General features: G+C 40.8%; 1 protein-coding gene across 1 annotated transcript in view; it reads right to left on the reverse strand.

Moving 5' to 3' along the window:
• Positions 1 to 27,207, reverse strand: part of SGCD (sarcoglycan delta) — a 405,485-nt gene extending 378,278 nt beyond the window's left edge. The window contains exons 1-2 of the mRNA XM_024760147.1: positions 27,082 to 27,207; positions 5,019 to 5,207 (exon numbers count right to left, since the gene is read on the reverse strand). Coding sequence (XP_024615915.1) covers positions 5,019 to 5,207 — 189 coding nt within the window. The 5' untranslated portion in view covers positions 27,082 to 27,207. The remainder of the gene's footprint in view (positions 1 to 5,018; positions 5,208 to 27,081) is intronic.
• Positions 27,208 to 27,998: the final 791 nt, after the last annotated feature.

Here is a 27,998-nt window from a genome sequence, read left to right on the forward strand (position 1 = left end):
GGATTAAGTTACATAATACTTACACGTTGCTACGGCATAGAGTCTGGTGCAAAATGAGCCTTCAGTAAATGATGATGATGATGATGGTGATGGTGATGATGATGACGATAATGGCAAACACTAACATAAGGCACTTACTGTGTGCCAAGCTCCATTTCTAAGCACTTTACATAAGTTGCTACGGCATAGAGTCTTGTGCAAAATGAGCCTTCAGTAAATGATGACGGTGATGGTGATGATGATGACGATAATGGCAAACACTAACATAAGGCACTTACTGTGTGCCAAGCTCCATTTCTAAGCACTTTACATGCATCACCTCATTTATTCTTCATAACAATCCTATGAACAGGTAGGTATTGCTGTTACTCCCAGTATACTGCAGCACAGAAAGGTTGTGAAATATGCCAAAGTAAGTAGCAGAACCTAGAGCATGCATCCAGAGTCTGAGCTCCTAACCACTGCCATGTGGTATGGGGTCTCCCATGACTTTCTGTTGCCGGCACAGACTCTTCCTACGGGTGAGTGGCTGCTATACGTACACGCCTAACGTGCATTAACTCATGGCGTCTACACACCAACCTATGCCACAGATTGTATTATTAAGTTTATATTAAATGTTTACATAAACATAACAAGGGGCTAAAACAAAAAGTGAAGGCAGTGAAGGGAGAGGGGCATCGGCTGTAGTGCAAAGAGAACTGAGTTAAGGACTGAACAGCCAGCACTACTGCAAACTACTCCAGGCAGGAAATGTCAGTGGATGTCTCGGCTGGGAGGGAAATGTGTGATTGGAGGACACAGGGTGGGTAACGAAGATGATGAACCATTCTGGCAGCTTCAGAGTTTTGTTGAAAAGCCCGGTCATTGTAGCAGTTAGCAGGAGCAGGTAAAGTGTGGTGGAAAGGGATGGGCTTTGAAGTCAAGCACCCGTTCTTTGACTTACTAGCTCTGTCTTCTAGGAAGTCACTCAACTTCTCTGAGCCTTGGGTTTTATTCTACTAAAATGGAGATTATAATACCTAATTTGTAGGGTTGTTTGGAAAATTAAAAGAGAGATTTTTTAACTGCCAAGCACAGTGACTGGCACAGAACACACTTAATAAATTCTAGTCCTCTTGTAAAGTACAGTGTGTGATAAACTAGGACAGGTGTTTATAACACAGGAAAACCAAACACTCCTTCAAGTAGGGAAAAATAATAGAGAAGAGTAGGAGAGAATACTGCTGTCCTGCTTAATAATGAACACCATAATAAGCTGCTGAAAGCAGAGGAGAGAAAATTCATTTTTCTTCTGATTTACATTTGGGACAAAGAAAACTTGGTTGGATGTTTTTCCAGATTGTTATAATGTAAGGACTCTTCCAGCATATACCCCTGGGGATGGCAGAAAATGTAAGTCTGACAGAAAAGAACATTCTGGATGTCCGATCTGGGATAAATTGCCAAGTCTTCAGAAACACTTTCAGATGACGTCGCTGTCTTGGTTCGTCATTACTCAGAGGGTTTGATTACACTGTGAGCTTTTCCAAATTATCAAACATTCCAGGTGTACAAAATAATCAGTTTCCTATTGACAATCCTTGCATAAAGCGCTTAACTGTTGTCACACTGATTTCCCATGTTCGTTCACCCCACCATCACCAACGTAACATTGGTTAATACCTCATTCTTTCCCAAGATCTTCACTATCAGTAAATTATTATTTGTGGAAAAGAATTATAATTCTAAAAGAATGTGTATTATACTGCAATTGACAGAGAATATGCTTTTAACGTACAGGGAAAGACCAATTTTCTGACACTTCAGCTCTGTTTGCTTCAAAGCATTACTGCTATAAAGCACCAATTACGGCTAACCATGGCATTATTCTCACTTTAGTAAGTAGTTGGTTTCGTAAAGCTTTAAGAACTCTCAACTTTGGCAATCAATTTAGTTAACTACAGGAAATGGCCTATTTCATAGAGATTATGACCTTAATATCATACTGCTCCCCAAGCTCCCATACATTCAGAGCGAACTGTCACTCAGTACACATTTACATAGACCTCTCACTATTAAGCCTGACAGATAAAGCACACTCGAGAAGCCATATCTGTGTCCTATCACGGTTGTCAGGGTTTGACTTCATATTCTCCACCACATCCACCCTCAAATCTTTCGGGTTCTATACATTAACTTTACCCCAAACTAGCTAAAAATAACAAAAAGAGCCCCAAACAGGGAATTAGGGGGATTCACGAGTCCCAGCTAAGTTCCAGTGGGAAGGTAATGAATTCTATCCTGTTTTATTTTGGTCCTACCATCCAACCATCTCACCAGCCAGAACCCGGGGGTATTCCAGAGTGTCTTCCAAACCCTCAACTCTTATATCCAAGCAGTAGTTGAGGTGTATTGCTTCCATCTTTTAAATGTTTTTTGAATCTTTACTCTCCATTCTACTGCCCTAACTTCAGTCTTCTCCTATTTTATATTACAATACAGAAGGTTTTATACTTTAAGGCTTTTGAAATACAAAATAAAAACATCACAGAACATGCATATCGACAAAAGACAACTATGCTTCTTTGGATTTAAGACCAAACAGACTCAGGACACCTTTTAGAGGCCCAAACTCTGAGAAACTTTCTCCATTATGTTGCATCCTCACCCGAGCAAGTATCTAGACTACAAATCTGATCACATCTTTCTCTCTCTGCTGCTTAAAATACTTCTCTGAAGTTTGCTTGTCTATAAAGTAAGTCCAAGTTCAAAAAGTGTTTACCTACTCTGATTCAGAAGTGGAAGCTAACGTGCTCCGAGAGTCTAGAACACACTGTCTTAGACCCCTACAATCCCATGGAAATTGACCTGTATCATCTTCCAAACTTAATACTGCAATACAGAAGCTCAGTTTCCTAGCGTTTACTCCAACTATTAAAAAGTGAGCCTTTCTCCATCATTAAAAAGCCTACAAATAATAAATGTTGGAGAGGGTGTGGAGAAAAGGAAACCCTCCTACACTGTGGGTGGGAATGTAAGTTGGTACAGACACTATGGAGAATAGTATGGAGGTCCAGCAAAAAATTAAAAATAGGGTCACCATATGATCCAGCCACTCCTGGGCATATATCCAGACAAAACTATAAGTCAAAAAGATACGTGTGCCCCTATGTTCATAGCAGCACTATTTAAAATAGCTAAGACATGGAAACAACCTAAATGTCCACTGACAGATGAATGGATAAATAAGATGTACATATATACAATGGAATACTACCAAACCTTAGAAAAGAATGAAAGAATGTCATTTGCAGCAACATGGATGGACCTAGAGATTATAATACTAAGTGAAGTCAGAAAGAGAAAGACAAATACCATATATTATCACTTATATGTGGAATTTAAAATATGACGGAAATGAACCTATCTATGAAACAGGAAAAGACGCACAGACATAGAGAACAGACTTGTGGTTGACAAGGGGAAGGGAGTCGGGGACGGATGGATTGGAGTTAGCAGATGCAAACTAGTATAAACAGAATGTATATAGAATAGATACAAAACAAGGTCCTACTGTATAGCATAGGGAACTATATTCATTCATATCCTGTGATAAACCACAATGGAAAAGAATATAAAAAAGAACATATATATACGTATAACTGAATCTCTTTGCTCTACTGCAGAAATTAACACAACACTGTAAATCAACCATACTTCAATTTAAAAAAATGAGCCATTCTGATGCACTGTTTCTAACCATGGTTTACAGAATCCTCAGGAGTCAAGTACCAATAGCACCTCCCATGAGTGATGAATGGAGGCCCACGGAAAAGAGATGCAGCCCTTGCTATTCTCCAAGTTCACTCTGCCTGGGAAACACGCACAAAAAGTATTATCTGGAGTGATCAGTATAATAATAAATACATTAATGGGGCTACAGAAGCATGAAGGAGGGGTTGTACCAGGCACAAAAGATGGAGAAAAGCAGCCCAAGAAGAAGAAATGGCCTGAGCAAAGGCAAGAAAGTCTATCTATGCACAGGGTGTTAAGGATAAAAATAAGCTTTATAATTCAGGAAAGGCATATATTTGGATTTTCTATTCTATTGTGAATTTTCACATGAAAACCTTACTCTTAATTGTGTTATGGTCACGTTTCCTTATCAAACAGCAGTTCTTTTTACTGCCAATGTAATTGCTTACGTCTGCCATCACAAGGGGAAAAGCAAGTGTTTTCAGGGCAGCAGATTCCTGCCCACTGTGCCATCACTAATAAGAGAAATTATAATATTTGTACTGTTATAATCTCCAGAAAAGCTCTAGAGAAAAACCTCAGTGTAACTCCAGAGATCATTTTGCCAGGATGCTCTTTTCATTTGAACTTCAACAAGTAAATGTCCAATCTGCAGAGTGGTCCTAAGTGCAAGAAATTCTTCAAAGAAGCATAACCACAAATTCTTTTAAAAAAAATGTAACATGGCTACACTCTCGTTTCCGTCCTACCCAAGCAGTAGGAAAGAGAACTGCCATCCTGAAAATTGAGGAAATGCCCCATGAACCATAGTAATGAGCTACCAGGTGGAAACAGACAGTGAAAACTCTTAGATAATCCCCAAAGACTAATTTTACTCTGATGTTTCAAACCCTACCTCACAAAAACTTTCTTAATCACCATTAAAATATGGAAAAACTTACTACTTTGGACTCTATCACATCTTTCTCCTTGGATTATTTACTCAAAGTACTCGTAAGTTACAGATTACAGAAACACAGTTATCAAAATAGAAGGAAAGCATACACGATGGATCATAAAGGAAGGAAAATGCCGCAAAAGTGGATTACCAGCCTCCGAAGAATTGAGATCTAAAAGAAGTCAATCCCCACGTGTAATCTGAGCAGCAATGTTTTTTCACCAAGATACCAGCGTACAGGTTATTTGAATCCTATTGCCATCGCTTTCCGCATTTCTTTTTCTTGCCCCATGCTTTCTCTTCCCCCAAGGAAAGCTAAAGAAAACCCTGTGGTTTTACTTACAATCGTGAAGTTCATGACTTTGAGAATCCAGATGGTCATGGCCAAGTTCACCAGTATTAAAATCATCAGGAGTAGGACAAAGAAATACAGGCATCTTTTCCGCCAGCCATAAATCCCCACTTTGTATACCTGTGGTCCCTCGGAGCTGGGCATGGTGCTCCGGTGGTGGGTGTACTGTTCCTGAGGCATCTGAAATAAATGAGGTGAGAGAGAAGCACTCATATTAAACTGCTCAGAGAGAGAGAGAGGAAAAAAAAAAGAATGGAAAAAATCAACTGATGAAGAGAGATGGCTGACTACTGTCTATGTTTCCACCCTCCTGACAACTCTAAAAAAATCTGTTTCCCCTGGACAAAAGGGGCTCCTCTGGAGGCTTGCGTGAGCTCTCCCGTTTCACGCAGACATCTCTCATGATACGCACTGAGACAGCCACATATATATATCACAGGAGGAGAGGGACCCGTAGGAAGCCATTTTCCAAATGATTCTTAGAATTCCAACATCTTTGTGAGGGAGCCACTCAAAGTCCTCAGGGTAAAATTTAGAATTCACCTGAGAAAATAAATTAACCCCAGCAGTTCTTCATGGTGGTATAATACTACTACTTAGCAACTGATTTGGGGGAGGGGGGAGGTAAAATTATCTCAAATGCAATCATTCTGTATTGCCAAAAAGTTAGTGGCAAAAGTAACAAATTTGATCTTCCCTCCATTCCAGAGTTCAAAGGGGTGCTGATGGGCACATAGATTAAGCCTCACTTGACTCAGGGATCTTCAAAAGGTGATAGATAGCCTGTGCTTAAATGCTTCCCTTGACAGAGATCTCACTACCCTTTTCAAGTGGTCCTTATGAGTTAGACAATTCTAATTGCTATCAACACATTTATTTAATAAACGTAAAAGAGGCTCAAAGTCAAGTAAGGCGTGAACGTGCCTTCCAGGAGCTTGCAGGCTAATGGGGAGAACAAACTAGTTAAACAGTGATAATAGCAGAGTGAGATAAATTAGAAAAAAAATATCTGCCAATGTTAAGTAATATTCGAATCCCCTTTAAAGTAAGGAAGCTTTCCCAAACCCCCGCTGTTGACACAAATTATCTTTATACTGGCACTGCTAATTAGGTACCAACACAAATCTAAGTAAACTTATCACTTCTATAAAATTCTCCAACCAAAACAAATTTTAAAATTAAATACAAACAAAGCTGCCAACGCGTATCATTCAAAATAACTGCCTCCTGAGAAGAATGATGACTGGCAAAACTAAACAGCATAATGTGGTACCAAGGACTTTAGCACAGCATCTTCTGAGCATCCCTACTCTACCATGAGCCATGTGACAACATGGCCTCTACCGCTTTTCTCCTTTCAAATGACTGCACAAGCTTTATTTTGGGATTTTTACTTCATCTGGCCCTCACGTAGGCAGACTGCATTCTCTAGGAATAAGGCCTGTCTCTGCTTATTTTCATCCTAGTCAATAGCACTTACATTAGTGATATATGGTGCCAAAGTGACCATGGTGACAAACAAAATGTAGGCCCTAAAATCATATCCTTGGTTATGAGGTCACCTTCCAGATGGTTCAGAATATACTTATTGTACGGTTTTTAGATAATCACTAAAATGCACACATAAAATCTAAAAATCCCCCAGAGGACTCATGGCCTTTAGGCATCAGTGGAATTCCATTTGAAAAACCAAGTAAATTCTTACTTAAGGTCAACTCAAATGCTCAGTGAAGATCTACATACATCTATGTCATTGTGAACACTCCCCTAGCACCAAAATCAGGCCCTAATATGAGTATGTGTTCAAACATATGTGAGTGGAATGAATACGTGAAAAAAATGAATGCATAAATGATGAATGAATGAATGATTTCCCATCCACTATGAAATCTGCTGCCATCTGGGTGTGTACAAAAGTCCAAGACAAACACCAGGGGGAACTTCTTGTTTGTATTCTTGCAAATTTCCACTTCAGTCTCCCAAAGCCCTGGCTTCCCAACCAAGCACTGAGCTTCACACTATGAAGGGATCTCAGTTGTATTACTCAGCCCCTTACAATTCTGCAGACCAGAGCTGTGTTGTGACAACACGGGAACACAGCAATGTCATCTCTCACTGACCTTTTCACACACCAAGATCAATAAGAAGGGAAAATAAATGTCTTACAAGTCTGAAGGAAATTAGGCCTTTCTTTTCCATTAAGTCATGTTCTGTAAATTAAGGAAATAATCACAAAATCTTAGAATCCTATCTGCAAGGTCCTTTGATTCTAATCAATTAATTCTATGAGTCAGCTGACTTAAGACTAGAGAAGCTGACACACTTGTGCACGGCTCCAGGGCTTGTGGCAGGGCAAGGACAAGAATTGTAGTCTTTGACCCTTGCAGGTGTGAAGAACAGTGAGAAATTCTTGACAAATGAGTGTACAGAAGCTAGCGATAATGCCAGCACACCAGGTGCCTTTTCTCTGACATTTATCCCAACCGATGGGGGCATTACATAATTTAGCTATAAGATGGAAATGACATGGTCAATAAATATTTATCAGGCTGTGGATATGGACATCATATGTGTGATTTTTTTTTCATACACAGATTTGAACTTGACAGAGGCAATGATTATCTCCACTCGGATTTTGCGATCCTGATGTACATCAGAGGAACCTGTGGAGCTTTTAAACCATCTACACTCAGGTTAATTAAACAATAGTCACAAGGAATTTTTTAAAAAGTCCCCCAGATAATCCTAAAGTGTAGACAAGGTTGCATACCACTGATCTAGAATAATGTCTCAACCCTGACTATGCAGCAGAACCCCAAACAAACTTTTAACAGATACAAAATCAAATTCTGAGCTCTACAATGGAACTGGAAAGCTCTCCAGGTCATTCCAGGCATTAGGGACAGCTTATCTTAAAATGCCTTTTTTGCTGTTGCTGTTATTAAGCCAGATACCTCCCTGGCTGCTGCTGCTTTTTTTAAAATTGACTTTTATTGAAGTATAGTTGATTTACAATGTTGTGTTAGTTTCTGTTGCACAGCAAAATGAATCAGTTATACCTTTTTTTTTTTTTTCATAATACAACCATTTCAAGGCAAAAATCTTGAAATAAATTCTAGAGTATAAAGCAGACCAGCAGAGCTCCTTTGCTTAAAGCAAGAGTGAGGGCTTGGCCACCCCTGAAGCACTTCTACAGAACCTTCGGATTCTTAGAAACCACTGACTTTTTCCCCCCATGTTAACTGACCAGCTGAGGAGCTCAAAGACAGTAAGGGGAAGTAGTGACCTTTCAAGCCACACAGTGAATTAGAAGCTGAGCGGGGACCAGAACCCAGATCCTCTGATACATGGTGTAGTGCCTGATTCTGTATGTCATGAGGGCTCTTGCACCGGCGCCATACTTCCTGCCTACTTTAAGGAACCACATCAAACAAAACATTCCAGTCTGCAATTCAAGGAAGGAAGGAAAGACAGAAGGAGGGAGGGAGGGAGGAAGGAGGCCATGTTGTACAAATGATTATAATACACAGGGTTGACATCACTTATATGTGGAATCTAAAAAAAAAAAAACCGTACAAATGAACTTATTTACAAAACAGAAATAGAGTCACAGATGTAGAAAACTAACTTAGGGTTACCGGGGGCGGTGGGGGGGAAAGGGATAAATTGGGAGATTGGGATTGATATATACACACTACTGTATATAAAATAGATAACTAATAAGGAACTAGTGTAAAGCAAAGTAATCTATTACTCAGTAGTCTGTAATAACCTATATGGGAAAAGAATCTAAGAAAGAGTGGATATATGTGTATGTATAGCTAATTCACTTTGCTGTATACCTGAAATTAACACAACATGTAAGTCAACTATACTCCAATAAAATTATTTTAAAAAAAAAGAAAAAAGAATACAAAGTGTTGCCAGCCAAACAATATGGTAACAGATACATCTGTTATAAATAATCCTGCTTAGAAAAAGAAAATTTAGATAAGCTGAGTACATTAATTTTTCTAGTCAAAAACAGAAACATGTTGAAATAAGAAAAACTTAAGAGGAAAGACAGACTCCAATCTGTGTTTCTTTTTGGTCCTTTCTGGGAGAAATCTGCTGTATAGGGAATAAAGTTGAAGTTTCAGGTCCTCCCTCATCCAAGTCCCTTCCATAGCCCTGGAAGGGGCCCTAGTAGTGTATTAACAGCCATCATACATTTTTGTAAAACTCAACTAAAGTCAGATGAAAAAGACCCTTTTTCACCTTCCCCTTATGTTGCATGGTTTTGGAGGATTTACATGCATCTTGAAGGTCCGAATAAGAGGAAGTTGAATTGGGGGCTCACATAGTTTGGGTGCAGTGGTATGTATTTACATGGTTTGCAGACACCTCCCTGTAGAGGTACATTATGCTAACTCCCCTCGTATAAGAATGTCTTCCAGGAATTCTCCTTCCATCCTTGGCTCCAACTCACCAAGCATGCTGTCATGAAGGTATATGACCAAAGGACACATTGCCATGTAAACATGTCCTATGATGGCCAGCACCAGAAATACGTGGATACTAGATGAGCCAGAAGCTAGGTGGAAATTTTTTTTCTAATCATCAGTTACGTAAAATTTCAAGTGTAGAATTCAATTCTCATTGACACCCAGTCAAAACAAATTCTCTCCTGTCAAGAATATACTCAATGCAGCACAGAAAATAAATGTTCCCCACAGTTTTTCTTTTCTTATGGAAATCATGGAAAAGAGAATTAATCAGAATTCTTGTGTTTTCAAGTTGTGTGCACCGTGTGACTGAATTCTGTACATAAAATTACATGTTTTATGCTTCACAACTATCAATAATTTAAAAAAAAGTTTTATTGAAATCAGCATAGGAGACAATTATCTTTCTATTGTCTACAGAGAAAATGGTAGCACCTTCATATGAAGAGGCAATCAAAGGATATGCCACCAAAAACTGTAGGAGAAGTATGTCAGATAGTTAATTAATATTATTTTTTCTGGATTTTATGATAGGTCAGCTTTTAAAAATTAATAATTTAATTTCCTCATTCTAAGTACATAGTCATGGTTTCTTAACTTGAGTTTGTATTTCTAATTTTTTCAGTTTTTCCTTAAAACAGCCCCACAAATTGTTCAAGCTTCGGGCTTCACCAAACCTGGAGAGTCCTCTGGTCCCTCCCATAAAGAACCCCAAGTGTACAACAAAACCTCAGTGGAACATCCTCATAAGACGTCACTGCCTAGCTGAGCTCAATGAGAGGTACACTTATCTGTGTTCCACTGGGAGGGATTTTCAGACTTTTGAATGTGTCAGAACCACCCTGGCAAACAATAAGTGCAATAAATGCAGATTCCTAGGCTTCACGCCAAGGAATAATTCAGTAAGTCTGGCGTGCATCTGAGAAATCTGTATTTTTAACGAGCACCAAAACCGATTCTGGATATAAAAGGTCCAAGGACCACGTTTTAAGAACGCGAATTTACATCCAATACAAAAAAAAACATCCTTGGGCCATCTTTGCCTCTACTTGTGTTATTTCTCACAGGATTACCCATCTTCCTCCCGTAACCTAAATGTATGCTTTGCCATCCCTCACTTTTTCACTGCATTCCTACCCTGGAGCTTTCATTTCCATTAACCTCTTGCAGCAGTATATTGAATATGATGCTCTTTGCAGCCTTTGGTGCTTGGTTTTTAAATCTCTTTGGCATTAAACAGAATCTTAGCTTACCTTTATAATCCTCTCCACATGTTGCGTAACTTCACTCTTATTAATGCCCAGGTTTCCAGGTCCTTGGCAAATGCTATAAACCTCATACTCTCATCTATCTACCGAAATGGCCCATTCAAAAATCACTAGTGATGTCCCTGATCAAAATTCAATGCACTCTTCTTAACACCCATTTTCCTTGCGTGTTTGGTCATTGCCAACTTCCCCTCCTCGCCTGGAAGTTTTGTCCTTCTTTGATATTCATGACACTTCCGGCTTCTTCCCTCTATCTTTGATTACTGTCTGTCTTTCCAAACTCTCCTCTCTGCCTCTTTCTCCCAAGTTCACATTATGAGTTAGCGTTCTCTTGTTCCCATCTCAGAGACAATGTCCAGTGTCATACTTTCATTTTGTACTTCTATGAGAATTAAACTCAACTTACCACTTTTACTCCAGTTTCCATCTCAAATTGGACCTATCTAAATGTCTTTCATCCGTCTACTCCCTCATCAAATAATTACTGATGGTCAATCAAATTCCATATACCGCGGGAAGGGTCTCAAGATACCACAAGGAAGAAGAGTTAACTTGTCTTTATGAAGCTCACAGGCTGGGTGGTGGGGGACTATGTGCAGTAAATGCTTAGTAACAAAATGAAACATGTGAAGTATCTACACTGAAATATATCTGGTAATGTTCAAGAGAGCATCACAGGATGAAAAGTATTTTATATACACTCATCTAGAGAGAACTTTCTAAGGATGTAACATTTATGCTGAGACTTGAAGGACGAGAAAAAGACAGCAAGGTGAGGGTAGGGGCAAAAAAAAAAAACAAAGAAACTATCTCAGGCAGAAGAAGGAAAGCAAAGGCAAGTGTCCCAACGCAGACGAGGCCTGTGGGACTGGCTGTAATGAGTGAAGCAGAGATGGGAGTGAGATGAGGCTGAAAAGTTGACTCGAGTCAGATGATGCTGGGCCTTGGAGATTATAGTAAGAAGTTCAGATGTTACTGAAAAGTCATTGAAAACCCATGGCAGAATCTGAAACAAGGGAGTCATAATCTGATTTATAAGAGTATAGCAATGCCTAGACCACAATAGGTGCAGAATAAATATTTGTCTTTTGATGTGATTAACGCTCTTATTTTCCCCCTCCCTCTATACCAATCATGCATCAAAGCATTCTCAAAAATTGAATAATTTAGCAAAAGTGAACCTTGATCAGTATAATATACTCCCCAAGAGGCCTACTTGTATCTGTGGCGGTGCACCAGGCATGTAAATTTGAAAACAGAATCTTTCTAAGCAAATACACTCTCTTCTTAAGAATCACAAGACAACAGTATTTTCCATCAGTCATTGGGAACTTCTTACAGTGTCACGCAACATATTTTACAGTGATATATGTCACCTCTCTGAATATATCCCAAACTCTCCAAGTACTTAAAACTTCTTTGAACCCTAGTAGCACCTAAACGATGCATGTGTGTGTGTATGTATCTATGTATTTACGCATGTGTATGTATAATTATACACATATACACACACAATTGCATATATTTGTTCAGTGAATGAATGACAATCAAGCCAATGATAAACTGCAGAGCATATCCTCCGGTAATAAGTAAACAGCTATAAGATCAGAAGCAAAGGAATGAAAACTTACACAACGTGCCTCCGTTTCCTAAGGCACATGCAACTATGATATACTGATATTAAGTAGGCTTAACTACAAAGCATTACTCTGCTCCTTCATGAGGCTCTTTTCAGTGTTCACCTGTTCATAAACAAATCCAGTTGACTTAAAGATAATCTGTTTTTTTGTACACAAAATGCAATAGGATTATATTTCCCAGAGAACCAATGTAGTGAAACTTTCTGTTGCTTTGCCATTAATACGGAGGAACCACCAATTATCAAGGCAATGTCATAATATAATAACCACCCATAACCCTGGCTAATTAAATAGTTGCCAAGTATGACACACATGGGATTTCCAAAGAAGGTCGTGCTGGATGGGCATTTTAAAAGCATGGCTTTGAGCTGTAACCTCATGGTCTCACGCATCCAAAGCTTCATACCTGGGATCATGTAGCATTACAGAATCAAGGCCTTGACACTAACTTAATGTGACAATCTCAAGGAGAGGATCCATTTTTATGACTTGGACCTGTGAAAAACTTCCTCCTAGGTTGTGTGGCCTGGTTTCACTTCTGTCACTGCTCACACCACCAAGACCTCAGTGACTCTGCTACCTGAAGGTTTTTCCAACGGCCTCACAAATGTCCAAATTCAGTCACAGAAGCCATACGATTTGTACAAAGCCCATGCTCTCTATAACGTGTTTACAAAGATCCTTGAGCCAAGCCCAGCCAGAGTGGTACCTGGACCCTGTAGCTGTTGCCCCTCTAATTTAGGAAGTCACATTAAATGCCCAGCTTAAGGCTCTCCCACACTGACCTTCAAAATGTTAAGTCCCACTACTTTGACACGACTTTGACATCTTAACACAGAAACCAGCCTCGTCATACTCAAGTGGTCATACCCATGTTCACTCCCCTTCCTAAATCTGGTAGGTACCAAATAGTTACTGGAAGATCTTCTAGTGCCCTCCTTCCTACATTTTATCAGTTGATAACAGGATGATGGAAGGTCTTGGGGTAGAAACATACACAGTTGGCACATTTCATGAGGCTGAACACCTATTCTAGAATAATACTGTTAGAAACCATCACTTTCTGTCTGCGCTGTGTTTTTGTTTCAGCTGGATTCTTCTTCAGGAGAAGAACACATGTTTTCTTTATTTCCTCCCCAAATAAAAGAGATATCTAGAAACACTTACAGGATCTGCATTATCAGTCTGCTGTGCAAGAATGCATTATGTTTTGAGGGATGATTAAAAAACAATCAGTAAACCTTCCAAAGACACATCAATGCTATCAAGTTTCCTGATGATTTTTCTCTGGAGCCTATAAAATTTTATGGGCCATGATCCACTCTACTAATAGGGCTGAGGACAAGGAAGCATTGGCAGGCATTTTATTAGGCTTGCTAGACTCTTCTACCCACTAGGCTTCATAATGTCTTATTCCGTAAGGGGACTTACGGGAGTGACGACTGCAATTCTCTGTACAGTTACATACCGTGGGGCAAAGAAACGTGGCAAAGCACAGACTTGGCTGTGGAGGAAACCCCGATCTCAATCTTTTTTTTAAACAGAAAAAAAAATCTTTGACCGTCTACTATGTGCCAGGTACCACAGCAGATCCTGGGTATATCTAGGTCTTCAAAAGGAAGAGTAAGATATTTCTGTTTTCATCAAGCTTGTATATTAATGAGAGACATGGACAGTAAACAAGTAAATGGATGAAACCATTAGAACTAAAGTTAGGTGGGAGGAAGGAAACAAAGAAGGTTCCATGACAGAGAGTAGAGGGTGAACCACACTGGTCATGGAAGGCCATTCTGACCCAATGACAATTAAGGCGAGACCTAGAGGTAGAACAAGTTTTCCAGCAGAGGACAGAGCAAGCATTTCGGCCTTAAGAGCATCCTCCAGTTAAGCAGGATGGCCAGCAGGGTGGGCACTGAATGAGCTCAGAGGAAAGGGTAAAGGAGGGCTTTGCAGAGAGAAGCTGTGGACTAAATATACTTTGCCTTCTACGTTATGAAGAGTACAGAATTAACACGGCTAATAAATACATTCACTTACTTAGAAATAAGACAAGTGATACAAATCAAGTGAGCTAGGGTTTGTAAACGCTGCTGCGGCACCTTACAACTTCCAGAACATTTAAAAGTAAACATGAATTACATCACTGTTTACAACTGTAACCAGTTTATATAAATAGCAGGAATAAGTTCTCTCCCAGGTTCATTACAGTTTCTAGAGTTTGTTGTAAATCTAAGTCATTTTGGATTATCTTGGCACGTAAATAGTTTTCCATTACCAGGTTAATTTTGAGGTCTCAGATTTCAAATTACCTGCTTTTCAAGGGTCGTTTTCATGCACCCATCCATACAAGGCTTCAGTCTTGGATAGCTAACGTTTGGCACAATTTCGACAATGGTAATAAACTCCTCACTTTTAGCTCTGATATAACAATCATCCAGAAAAGTAAATGCCTATTTGTATGAAATGGTCCAGGAATGGCATGTTCTATTTAAACAAATATTTGGACTAATTTAAAAGTGAGGTATTTCATCTTTTAGTTTTTTAAGAATTGGAATATGTAAGTGTTGAAGAGTTTTTACTGCAAAAAATTAGACAAGTGCATGCATTTAAAAGAGCTGAAGAAGATACAGTTAAGAAAACCTTTTTCATTCACACTTTCAGCCTTTCTCCATAGAGGCAACTATTACCAGCCTTCTTCTTACCCCTAAAGAAATGTTCAATACACATACAGCCTTTATCCAATATACACATTCAAAGCACACATGCGCACATGAAAATTTTTCTTTTTCACAGAAAGAAGGGCATATTTTCACTCCTTATTGTTCTTCATCTAAGTTGGTCCATTTACATAGCTCAGTGATAGTCCCACAAAAAATACAGAAATCTGTTTCTTTTTAAAGTTAGTTTTAAATTGTATGTGCACATGATATTTAACTTAATCAACTCTTTAGTGGTGAACACAGGTTGTTTCCACTAATTTTCTGATACCAATGCTCATTTAAACAAATGAATACTTACGGGTATTACCACGTGCTGACACTAGTCATTCAGTGGTAAAAGACAGATTCCCTGCCTCTTGGACCTTACATTTTAGTGGAGGAAATGATAAACAGACAAACAAACATCTAGTGTGTCATACTTATTCTTGGGATAAGTCTTATGAATAAAAAAGTAAAGCCAGAGAAGGGGACAGGCAATGACCAGGGAGGCTCCTGTCTGTAGGACGGTCATGGAAAGCCTCTATGTGGTGGAGATATTTGAGAAAAAGTCATGAACGAGCAAGACAGTAAAGCATGAGGACATCTGGGAGTAGCACTCCAGTCAGAGGAAACAGCACCAGCAAGTGCAAAGGCCCTGAGGTAGGGGCTCACTTGGCATGTTCAAAGAACAGTGTGGCTAGATCACAGCATACAAGGGGGAGAGTGTTTGAAAATAAGCTTGGAAGTGCAGGCAGAAGGAATGCACATTGGGTCTTATACGCCACAGTAAAACCATAAGTAAGACACTGATTGTGACAGTAACTGTCAGAGAACCAAGGTGCAGGAGTGATCAGATTTTCACTTTGGAATCACTCTCACTGTTCTGTAAGGAATAGACTGCAGGGGCCAAGAGTGCCCGTAGAGAAACCAGGGGCCTGTGACTCCTGAAGTCACCCAAAGAGAGGTGACAGTAGCCCAGATTTGGGTAGAGGTTGAGTGAGAAGGTGGCCAGTTGCTGTATTTGGAATCTGTCTGGAAAGTAGAGCTAACAGGATTCGCTGATTCCCTAGACCTAGGGTGTGTGCAGGACAGGAGTCAAGGAGAATGCCAGCATTCTGGCATGAGCAGCAGGGTGAATGATGGTGCTATTTATCAGGATGGGGAACACTGAGAGGATAGTGGCTCATGGGGCAGGAGGCAAATGGAGTGTGAGGAGGAGAAAGAGAGCTCTGTTAAATCACACTGATTTTGAAATGCACAGAAGAATCCATGGGGGTGGTGTCACAAAGGCACATAGAAATGAATCTGGAATTCAGGGGGAAGACGGCTTAGAAATGAAATGTGTAAATCTTCTGCATATGAGTATTATTTAAAGCCACAGGATTGGGGCATATAAGTTTCACATATGTCTAAACAGAGCGCTCAGAGAAGCCATGAGACGCTGAATTGCTAGGTTAAGGTATGCATGAGAGTGTGTGTGTGTGTGTGTGTGTGTGTGTGTGTTTTATAGATGTTGTTATCAAAGTTCTCCTCCAAAGTTCAATATGTCTTCTATTTATAAACTCAAAATATTTATCTCTGATGAATTAGAAGATATTTCAATATAATTATAAACATTAATTCTCACTGTCCTAGAGATTTAGATGTGTGAGGTGTCAGCTGAAGTCATTTCAGACAGAAATATCTTCGTGAAACACACATACATATTTGTTCTAGGCATTTTCAGATACATTAGCTCATACATTCCTGACAGCACTCTGGGGGATCAATCTTATTAAAACTATTTCATAAATTAAGATACCGAGGTACTAAGGAATGAAGGGATGTTCTCAAGGGTTCCTAAGTAGTAAGTTGGTTAGGGTCTGGACTCAAATTCAGGCCCAATTTTCCTTCCAGTAGACACAGAATGAGGCAAAGACTCAGCTTTCGCTGAATAAGATGCAAGGTATTTACCACAATGTTCATTGAAGCACTGTTTACAATAGCCAGGACATGGAAGCAACCTAAGTGTCCATCGACAGATGAATGGATAAAGAAGATGTGGCACATATATACAATGGAATGTTACTCAGCCATAAAAAGAAACAAAATTGAGTTATTTGTAGTGAGGTGGATGGACCTAGAGTCTGTCATACAGAGTGAAGTAAGTCAGAAAGGTAAAAACAAATATATATGCTAACACATATATATGGGATCTAAAAAAAAAAAAAAGGGTTCTGAAGAACCTAGGGGCAGAACAGGAATAAAAACACAGACCAGACGTAGAGAATGGACTTGAGGACACAGGAAGGGAAAAGGGTAAGCTGGGACGAAGTGAGAGAGTGGCATGGACATATATACACTACCAAATGTAAAATAGATAGCTAGTGGGAAGCAGCCGCATAGCACAGGGAGATCAGCTCGGTGCCTTGTGACCACCTAGAGGGGTGGGATAGGGAGGGTGGGAGGGAGACGCAAGAGGGAGGAGATATGGGGATATATGTATACGTATAGCTGATTTACTTTGTTATACAGCAGAAACTAACACAACATTGTAAAGCATATACACTGCTACCACCTGATAACTCTGTTTTCCTCAGGTCCTCTCATGGCACTATTACAGGCATTTGGACACATCAAAGAGCAAAGCCACCGGTCCGTAATCTCATGGCAGTGACAGGAGGCAGCGATGGGAGAGACAGATAAGCAACATGAAAATTATGTTTGAAACTTCTGTCATAAGACAATGGGGGTTACGGGTAAAAGAGCAAAAAAACAAAAAAGACAGGGAAAGGCAGATCAGCGGTGGTAGCAGGTGAAGAGCTGGGCAGGTTCCACGTATAAGAGCATGAAAGAGGCTGACCTCATGGAGAAAGTACAATAATATCTGAGCAGACTGGAAGGAACCTGGAGAGTCAGGGAGATCTGGCTTTGTGTAACACTCAGACATCATTCTAAACGCGGTCCTTGACACTGTAAGTTGAAAACCAGGAAAGAATGTAAACTGAACACCCTGAACAGGAAAAATAATTTCCAACACTGAGAGCAAATTTAATAGTGTCACTTTCACATGCAAAGGGCACTGCATCTACCCACTGTGGCCTCGTCTATAACCAGCTTTCTGAATAGGAGCGACAGATTGTTTTCAGCTACCCTATGTTGTACAAAACCGGGGCTTCTTACATCCCCATGGATGATTCTGCCCAGAACCAGATGATGACAATCGCAGTCGGGCCTCTACAGTGCTTCTGTGACTTGGGGACCAAGCTGTGTAATAAAATAATAATGAACATGACTCAAACACTTAAGATCAGAGAATGAGACACAAAGCTTGAAGAGGACATGGACAATATCAAGTCATGATTTAACAGATGAGAAAACTAGGTTCAGGGAGACTTTAGTGCCAAGACCAAAGTCCGCTAAAACTGAAAAACAGCATGTTTCCCACGAATTCCAGGCTTCAGTCTTTTCAACTGAAACTCCTGTTTGACACTACTCTCATCAACCACCATACACATGCCTTTTGAACAATTCCCAAAGGCAAATCACAACAAAACCACGTTTCCTAACACAAAGAATACCAAACTGTTGATAAATACTTGCGTAGTGGTTACCATGTGCCAGACCCTGTTCTAAACACTATACTGAACTTATTTAATTGTCACAGACATATAATTATGAGGCAGGTGCTAGTACTATCCTGATTTTACAGTTGAGGCAACTGAGAAACAGAAAGGTTAAGCAACCTACCCGAAGTCGTTCAGCTTGTTAAAGACATAGCAAGAATTTGAACCCAGAGTGCCTGGGTGAAAACTCTGTTCCAATTCTTGTGTTAAATGTTTCCAGATATGTGTACATACTTAGTCAGAATAGTGTGATTACTAATTAGGAACTTGTTTTGGTAACAGTTTTAGCTAGAATTTCTCAACATGGATAGTAATTTTAAGACAATTCTTCATATACTTATTGAGGGACTACTATATTTCAGCCAGGGTGCATGTTACTCTAAGTATAGGCATTTTTTCCCAGGTAATAAACCATCTTTGATATGTCTCTGAAACCCATACATTTTTACAGCATCATGAAAAACAGTTACAACAAATTAAGCACATCCTTCTATAGTGATTCAGTAGTTCCATAAAATTAGCATTGATCCAGTAGATTCTCCTTTCACAACTGTGTTTGGCAAAGATCTTTAGCTGTTACCTGTGCTCTCAAACGCTTGCAGGGAAATCTGTGGTCTGAAGGGAAAATCTCTTCATCTCATTTTTAGTCAAGTTATTTCTTTCTTTCTTTCTATCTATCTATCTATCTATCTATCTATCTATCTATCTATCTATCTACCTACCTACCTACCTATTTATTTATTTGCGGTACGCGGGCCTCTCACTGTTGCGGCCTCTCCCGTTGCGGAGCACAGGCTCCGGACGTGCAGGCTCAGCGGCCGTGGCTCACAGGCCCAGCCGCTCTGCGGCATGTGGGATCCTCCCGGACCGGGGCACGAACCCGTGTCCCCTGCATTGGCAGGCGGACTCTCAACCACTGTGCCACCAGGGAAGCCCTATTTCTTTTTTTTTTTAAATTAAAGTGTCCAGAAAGCAGGAAAACAATAACAGCTAAAAGTTATTATGCACTTTGCATGCCTTCACATATGTCTGTATGTACACATGAACATATGTATATGTTTACTGAGTTATAAGTTACTCCTACTGAAATACACAGATATTCACTACACAGCTCGAGTTTTACAAATCTGTACATCTGTGTAAAAAATATTCAGTCAAGATAGGGAACCTTTCCATCACCCTAGAAAGTTCCCTCATGCCCCTTCCTCATCAATCCCCATCCCCAAAGGCAGTGACTGTTTTGATTTCTAGCACATTTGAAAATTTTAATCCTAAGTACAATTCTATGAGGCGCTGATTCCAAGGAACATCTAACTCTGAAACCCATGCTCTTGGCCACCATACTGTTCTACTGCATTTCTTCCTAGTGGACACTTAGCCCATCTCAACAGTGTCCTCTGAGAGAATTCAGTCATGATGTCCTAACTTCTCTCTTATGCATCTAGAATGGTACTATACGTACCACCCTTGGAAGAATTGAAAAAATGGTCACTCGAATCATTTTCTATATCCTGTGGTTCAGATGAGACACCCTATTGAGAGCTTACTGATATCAGATTAGGCAGGTGGGGGACACTGAATGAAGCGGACATGTACCCTCTTAAAGCAACAGGCGCTGCCCAAATCCCCCCAACTGCTACACTACGAGAAATCAGACCAGGGATACCCTTCTGCAGTTTTTTCTAGATAATCGAGATATCTAAATGTGTACATAACATCTCAGTACATGTAAATGCTTTGTAACTAAGTCGATTTTTAAAAAACACTTCATGTGTCAAAATGTGTCCACAGGCCAGCCCTGGATTGCCAGTTTGTGACCAGGTGTTTGCATCCACGGCTTGGGAAACACCAGGATTAGCTTCATCAGCAACAGAAAGGAGCCCACAAACCTCTGAAGGTCACAGCCAACCCAGGAGGTAAGGTCTATCATCGCATGGTAAAAGTTCTGCTGTCCAGACTCTGGTCTACTGCCAACCCTCCTGCCCACTGAGGGAAGCCGATGACTTTGGTAAACATCTTGAACAAATATAAGAGAAAAAAGAAACTGGCAACAGGAAGAGGGCATGGAATAAAAACACAGAAGGAAAGAGCTAGAAGGAGTAGAGAACACTAGAGAGGAGAGAAGACAACTACAGGTAAGAAAAGGAAGCAAAGGACAGGCATCTCTAGGCTTGAAGCACGTTCTTTCATTGACTACACTGGCCCAGGACCACAAACCCAGTTGGAGTGGAGACAACAGCGTGGTGTGGAATGACTTGCTTGGAGCAAGGAGCTCTCTCTGATGTTTATTTACTTATCTATTTACTCTGAGCTTTATGAGAATAGTTTCAGTGCTTAAATATTTTGAACCTTGTACAGGAATTCCGAAATATATTATTTAGAAGTCAGGGAAATCACTAGAGAGTCCGATCCTGTCACCTTGGCAAAGGACTGTGGTCTGAACAAGGAGGAAATTTCTAATCTCTGGCAAAATGGTTTTTATCAGGAAACTGTGCTCACTGTAATAGGTGCCACTGCATTACTGGTTAAAAAGAAGAATAAAGCCATCGCTTCCATATCCACCTATGCACCCGGAGCTCCATTAGGACAACCACCAGCAAAGATTTTGAGCAAATCAATCTCACAGGATTTATACACTTAGTGAACTGTGGTGACACGTCCCTCCCCCAGTCCTGCAGACCTGTTCAATAGGCCACAGCTTACATGGCTTCCTTTACAGAAGGCAGTTCACACTTGACAAAAGGAATGTGAAACCATAAGAAACATGACCACCTTTCTGTGTGGCAGCAAAGGTGAAAGAAAAAGGACAGTGGAATCTTCAGAGAAATTAAGGCAACAAAGAAAAAGTAACCTGGATCACTCAGCATAAAACCCTCCTCTGCTGACTGTCTCAGTGTTTCATTTTATCATTTGATCTGCCTATTTCATTCTTTGTCAGTTTGCCTCATGCTGAGATAATGTTAAGCATATACATCTGACATACTTAAGTCCTTACTGTGTGCAAGGCACCATGCTAAGGGCAGTCTAAGCACAAGCTCACAACATACTACGAGGTAGATGCTACCATGTTCATTTTAAAGATGATACAATTGTGGCTCACCAAGAGGATGTAACTCATCCAAGGTCACACAGCCAGGGTCACAGTCCAGGTCTGTATGCCTCACAGACTGGGCTCACTTCACAATGTAATCACTCTCCTTCTGCTACAAGATCATCCCACCCTTCTCTCTTCTTTCTTACTGGGCTGCTTCTCACTTACAATCACCCTCTGCCCCTTTGGGTCACAGATGTAGAGTGTCCTGTTAATGGAACATGTCCTTGCCAGATGAGTGGAATTGAATTCAGGGAACAGTATTTTTGTCAGGAGGAGGTTACCTGGAGTGTGTTCAGAGAAGGGTAAAAAGAAAAGTGCAGGAAAAGATAAGGGAGAGACGAAATAGTTCAAGACATTCATAAAGAAAGGGGAGAGCTTGAGAATAACAAAAAGCATAGAAAATGAGAAAGAGAAGACACTTTACAGGCATCTCATCCTATTTTACAGATGGAAAGACTGAGAGCCAGCTCTTAGTGGACCCAGAGCCTATCCCAAGACTTCTGACCCCTGCTACCCTTACTCCCTCTCTTCCCCTCACTTCTGTACCAGGTCCTCCTACCACTCTCAAATGTGCCTTAAGAGAATATGACAATGGCCATGGGTTACAAAGTACAGAGATGCAAATTTGGCCCAATCTGAGGGGCTGGAGATGAGAAACAATGCCCCAAGCTGCCTCGCAGCACAGTGGGGTTCTCCATCACTGAACGAATTACTGACACATCTGGCTGACATCTGTCAGTGATGCTATAAATGGCACTGCTGTAGTAAATAATGATTTAGCTCCAACAGTATTAAACCAACTCAGTTCTGTGGACCAGTGTCTGGTTGGCTTCAACAGAATCACTTGGGGAGTTTTTAAAAATAGAGGGATTCCCCGACTCTAATCTCAGAAATTCTGATTCAGGAGGTTTTGAGAAACCATGCAACCAGGTGATTTCTGAGGGACCTTCTAGTACTAAGACTCCATTACGTTACTTTCTCTAGCATGGCTTCCAAAGTATCACTCAGCTTTCATTATTAAGCCACCACACATAACAAGTAGTCCACTCCAGACTCAGAGTCAAGGAACAAGAAGCACTGCCATTGTCTCTGAACGCCTATGTTCTCTAGACAGGTAACCCATCTTTTCTAGTCTCAGTGTTCACTTCTTTAAAATAGAAGCAATGGACTCTTAGAACAGTGCTAGAACTCTTGATCTGGATCTGTGGGCTCCTATTCCATACCCAGAGGACCTCTACCCATCCTGGTAATGAAACTGCATGGGGCCAGTAGGCACATGACCCAGTTCTGGGTGTGGATTCTGAGAAGTGACGGGAACTTTATGTGGGACGGTGTCCCTTCCTGATTAAAGGGGCAAAGCCTCATGAGGAGAAGTATTTTCCCCCTTCATGTCCTGCCACCTTTGTCCTGACTTGAACATGACACATGGAGATGAACAAATGGACAGTGGAGCAGGAAGGAAACTGGTCTTTAGGGACGTCGCTCAGCTGCCACAACAGTCCTGGACTGTCCAGGTGTAGTCTCCATCTATATGCACAAAAGGTAAGGCTTTATACTTTCCGACTCTATGAGCACGATTTCTATTACTTGCAGCCAAATGCAATCTTTACTGATACAGCATTAAAACTCTCTTTTCAAATGAAATCTCTTGCAAAATCCCAATATATGAAACAAATAAAAGTGGCTGTGCTATTTAGAAAAATGGATGGAGTGTTTCCAGAGCCATTCCTTCCTATTTCCTGCAGAGGTTCTTCCATGGAACCAGAACTGGCCAAAATCGGTACCTCTTAAGGTGGTGTCTCCAAGGCAGCAGGGATTCTCAGATTTTCTCAGGACTCTGAGAGTTCTCTGCCAAATTTGTTCTTGTGCTTTTCTTTCTCTTTTCTTTTGATGTACTTATTTTATTTACCCAAATTTTGTCCTAGGAAACGCAGATCCAATTCATGACCTATGGCTACTACCATGCAGTTCTGGTGTCTGCATTTGTATTCAGTGTACAATCATGTTGGCAATAAGTGATTCGATTCTAATTGTCATGAAGAGAAAAAGGAGCAGAGTGTAATATAATACAAAATGAAACATTCCTTCAAGGTGCAGATCAAGGGACATCATGGCATGCAAATGAAGGTACATTTGAAGAGAAAAAAAGTCATGGAAGAATCAAGTCTATATCCAGGATATAAGAGTATGAGTGTCTAGAACCAAAATAATCTCCAGATAACTGTCAGTCCCATGTTCATGGTGAGGCCTTATTAAATTCCAGTAAAGCATCTTCTACCTAAAATAACAATGTTGATCATCTGAATACTATTACTTTACTTTGCATTTAATTCATAAATTTATTTTAGTCTTATAGATGCTAAAGAATGATTAAAATAGAGAGGTGATTACCTAGGTGGGTATTTTTGGTTTGTACATATTTAAATTGCAGTATAATAAAAGCAGTTAAATCAACAATGGGGGCGTGGATCTTTTCCCTCACCCTGTTAAAAGGAGTCTTTATATTACCCCACTCAAGAAATTCTGGACTACAGGATGGCCCTAATCCCTTCCAGATGGTCAAATCCATAATTCCATGAACCTCCTCACCTTATGAAATTAATATTAAATACTTCCACCAACAATGTGGTACGTGCCCCTGAAGGTTTTTAAAAATTAAAAAAAGAAAAAAAATTAAATAAATTCATGCATTAAAATAAAGCACATGTATCATTCTATATTCCTTTTCAAATGTTTGTCTTAAGGATGAAGTGTATGTGGGCAGGGCCTAGAACAAGCTATGCTCACTGCCATCCCTCCCCCATCTCCACCTGGTCCCTTCACTCATCACTCCCAGCAGAATATCTCTGGATGGAACAAATATGGGTTAAAAATAAGGCCTCAGGAGCCTGCTCCCTCCTCAGCTGAGTGATACTTTGGAAGCCATGCTAGAGAAAGTAACGTAATGGAGTCTTAGTACTAGAAGGTCCCTCAGAAATCACCTGGTTGCATGGTTTCTCAAAACCTCCTGAATCAGAATTTCTGAGATTAGAGTCGGGGAATCCCTCTATTTTTAAAAACTCCCCAAGTGATTCTGTTGAAGCCAACTTACGAAATCTGAACCCTTGGGCGATGCCATTCTTACAAAATGTGCTTTCTGATTGCTTCCAGAAGGCACAGTGGGGCAGACTGACCGTGGGGTCTTCTATTGTGAAGAGGGTAAACCCATTCTCCTCACTGAGGCCATGGTTTAGCCACACACTTCAAGGTGAACCAATCAGTGCCCGCTGGGCTTTGCTATTCTAGTATGTATGTTTCATTCCTGTGCACAGATCTCCCTCTGCCGCTGCTGCCCAGTTTGTGGTGTGGCCACTCCTCCCTCCCTGTAGCCTGTACCTCTGCCTTGGATTTCTTCTTCTCTACCCTCCCACACCCCTCTTTGTTTTTCCTTTTTAAATGTCCAAGGAACTTGATTTTCCCCTTGTATACTTCTAAAACAGGGCAACTATAGACTTTCTTCCAAGTTTCAGGCAATGCTGTTCGTACCCCTGCAACCTGACGTTGCTATTTCACGCCTGCTCTGCTCAAGGCTCAACTCACACTAAATTTAGAGGAGTATGAAATTAGAGCTCACAGTCTCCTTTTTCACTGGCAGTATGTTTGGCTGTGGTTCATGTTGTTTCCCAATCTCTTGGCATCTTGCTCACTCCATAGGCAACCCAAGTGTAGTCACTGTCTGTCCTATCTTATCCCATGTCCAACAGTTCCCAAACCCGCTTCATCCCAACCCAACGCAAAGATGACATTCACGAAGAAAATATTTGCGTGCCATCTCTCAGAATAAGAATTCCTGCTTCCAGTCACTTACTTCCTAATTCCCTCCTCCAAGTGCAAAACTGTGGAGAAAATAAAATTGCTGGCTGAGAGGGCTGACTTGCCACCAACAATACACAATGCCTGCGCACTTATCGTAGGTCTTACGCAGACAAAGATATGAAAAAGTCCAGCCCCCCCACTCTTTATTCACCCATTCATCTAACTCTCTACTATCAGCTACTTGTTGAGAGATTTTAGAAGCAAAGTCAATGCACACCTATTTTATTGAGGTCCACCCTGAGAGTTCTAGCAACTCTTCTGCTATTCAAGAAGGAGCCAAGAACCCATTCATTCATGTTTCCCCAGCCAGACTCTTGGCCAAGGCCCCTTTAGAAAACACCATTGCTGTCGCTGATGGTTCTGCCAGTAATCACAAAGCCGTAGTGAGATTGAGTCCAGCTCTTTCAGAACTGAACAGTGCTCTTAAGTGCAATTATATTATGCTATGTATTTTCTAAATGTTAAGTATAGAATAAGATATAGCTTTCGGGGGAGGGGTAAAAATCTGTATTGCATTATAGTTGATATGTATGAAAAAGAATTATCCAAAATTTGATTTTTAAAAAAAAATCACTCTTTTCAGTAAGGTGTAAAATAACATCAATTGATCCATGAAATAAAATTCACATTATTATATGTCTGTCTTTTAACAATGATTTTGAGTAAATTACTGTTTTCTTTGACTCTTTAGTTGTCTATACTTCATAAAACACAGAAGTATTTTTTTTTGAGGGAAGAACTACCAGTTACTTCTGCAATTCAGAAAAAAAATTGAAAATTATTCTAGAAACAGAATTACAAATGTTGTATCCAGCATATTTCTAGGCAAATATATCACGGAGCTCCTTAATGACAGTCAAAAATCCCACATAATAATAAAAGATGCCAGGAACTCATATACACGTATCTGTTCCTACATTCTGAAAGTGTGATCCAAAATAGAAACTTCAAACGCCGATTTCCTCTAAAATGAGAGCCATTTTCTGCTAAAAACGTCCCTCTCCAAATTCTCATAAAGCAAAGAACACAGACACTTTCATCTAAAATTATATTTCCTGCCAACGAACTGTCCTTCCCCACAGAAAAGTTGCAGACTGCTGGAGCAGGGTGACAATACAAGAGTTCACATACTTTTCTTTTTCACAGTCGTGTTGCCAGCTTAACCCTAACTTTCCAAAGCGTACGGCCGAAAATCACCTCTAGAAGGGGGCTGAGGGAGGAAAAGATGACAGACAACCCCACACCAAATGTTGAAGTGATGGAGTTCTAACTTGTTCATACATATACACACAACCTCCCCACGCCCCCCCCCCCCACACACAGACACACAGAGTACTTGCAAACAAACAGCAGGCTTAGAAAGCGAAGAGAAAGCCTGCAAAAAATGCAAGAACTGAGCAGTTCCCTACCTCTCCTCTGCTTCACAAAGCGGCTGAAGAGAATCCCCTGCGATCCAGGCGCGTGTGGAGAGGCTGGAAGGGGGCGGCCGCTCGGCCTGCAGAGGCTGAGCAGGCCCAGCCTGTGTTCAGAAGCTGCCCCAGTCAGATTTTCCAACTGCAGAGTTGCAGCCAAGTCCCTGCCCATGCCTGAAGAATTTCCTGAACAGCATTCCCGTGCTTTTTCGGACTGCTTTGAAACCGTACTCTGCCTGTACTTCAATACGCCTTTGTCAGGCCAACTCCCACCTACTGGGCCGGCTTCAGCTCTCAATGGGAAACACGTGTGTCAAGCACAGACTCGCTCCCCTGCCCCAGCGCCCATGGGGGCTGCTGGGCTCACACAGCCACAAAGGCAATGGCTTCTAGAACTAATACTGATTTCTCAGTCATTCTCCACGCGGCCTCTGCTCTGTGGCGCTCGATGCTGGAGCTGAGTCTCCTTCCCCTGCTCCACGCCGCCCTTTGCCAACTTCCTCCTTGTGCTGACAGCCCCCAGCTGACCCCTGTTAGCCGCTCACCCCAACCCAACTCTTGCCAGTCCTGATAACGAGCCTATTACAGCTGAGAGATGGGAATTCTCATTTGATCTTCCTCCCTGCCAGTGCCTCTGTCTTTGCTCAAAGGATCAATTGCTGGAGGGGGAACAATATTTTTAGCATTTCCAGATTGGTTCAGTACTTCTGAGTTGTCCCCTCAACCTGATGTGTGCATCTCTTACTGCCGCCACTAAAAATAATGCAATTATTTTTCAGGCACTTTTGTGGCTCTCTGCTCTCTAAGCGCGCTGGTCCCCAAATGTAACATTTTGCAGGCTGTTGCAATGTGTGCTGTGGTTACAGGAAATAGAAAGGAGAAAAGAAGGTAACTTTAATCAGAATGTGTCGTAA

This window comes from Neophocaena asiaeorientalis, unplaced genomic scaffold (genome assembly GCF_003031525.2).
Source record: "Neophocaena asiaeorientalis asiaeorientalis breed wild unplaced genomic scaffold, Neophocaena_asiaeorientalis_V1.1 scaffold336, whole genome shotgun sequence".
NCBI classification, from domain to species: domain Eukaryota; kingdom Metazoa; phylum Chordata; class Mammalia; order Artiodactyla; family Phocoenidae; genus Neophocaena; species Neophocaena asiaeorientalis.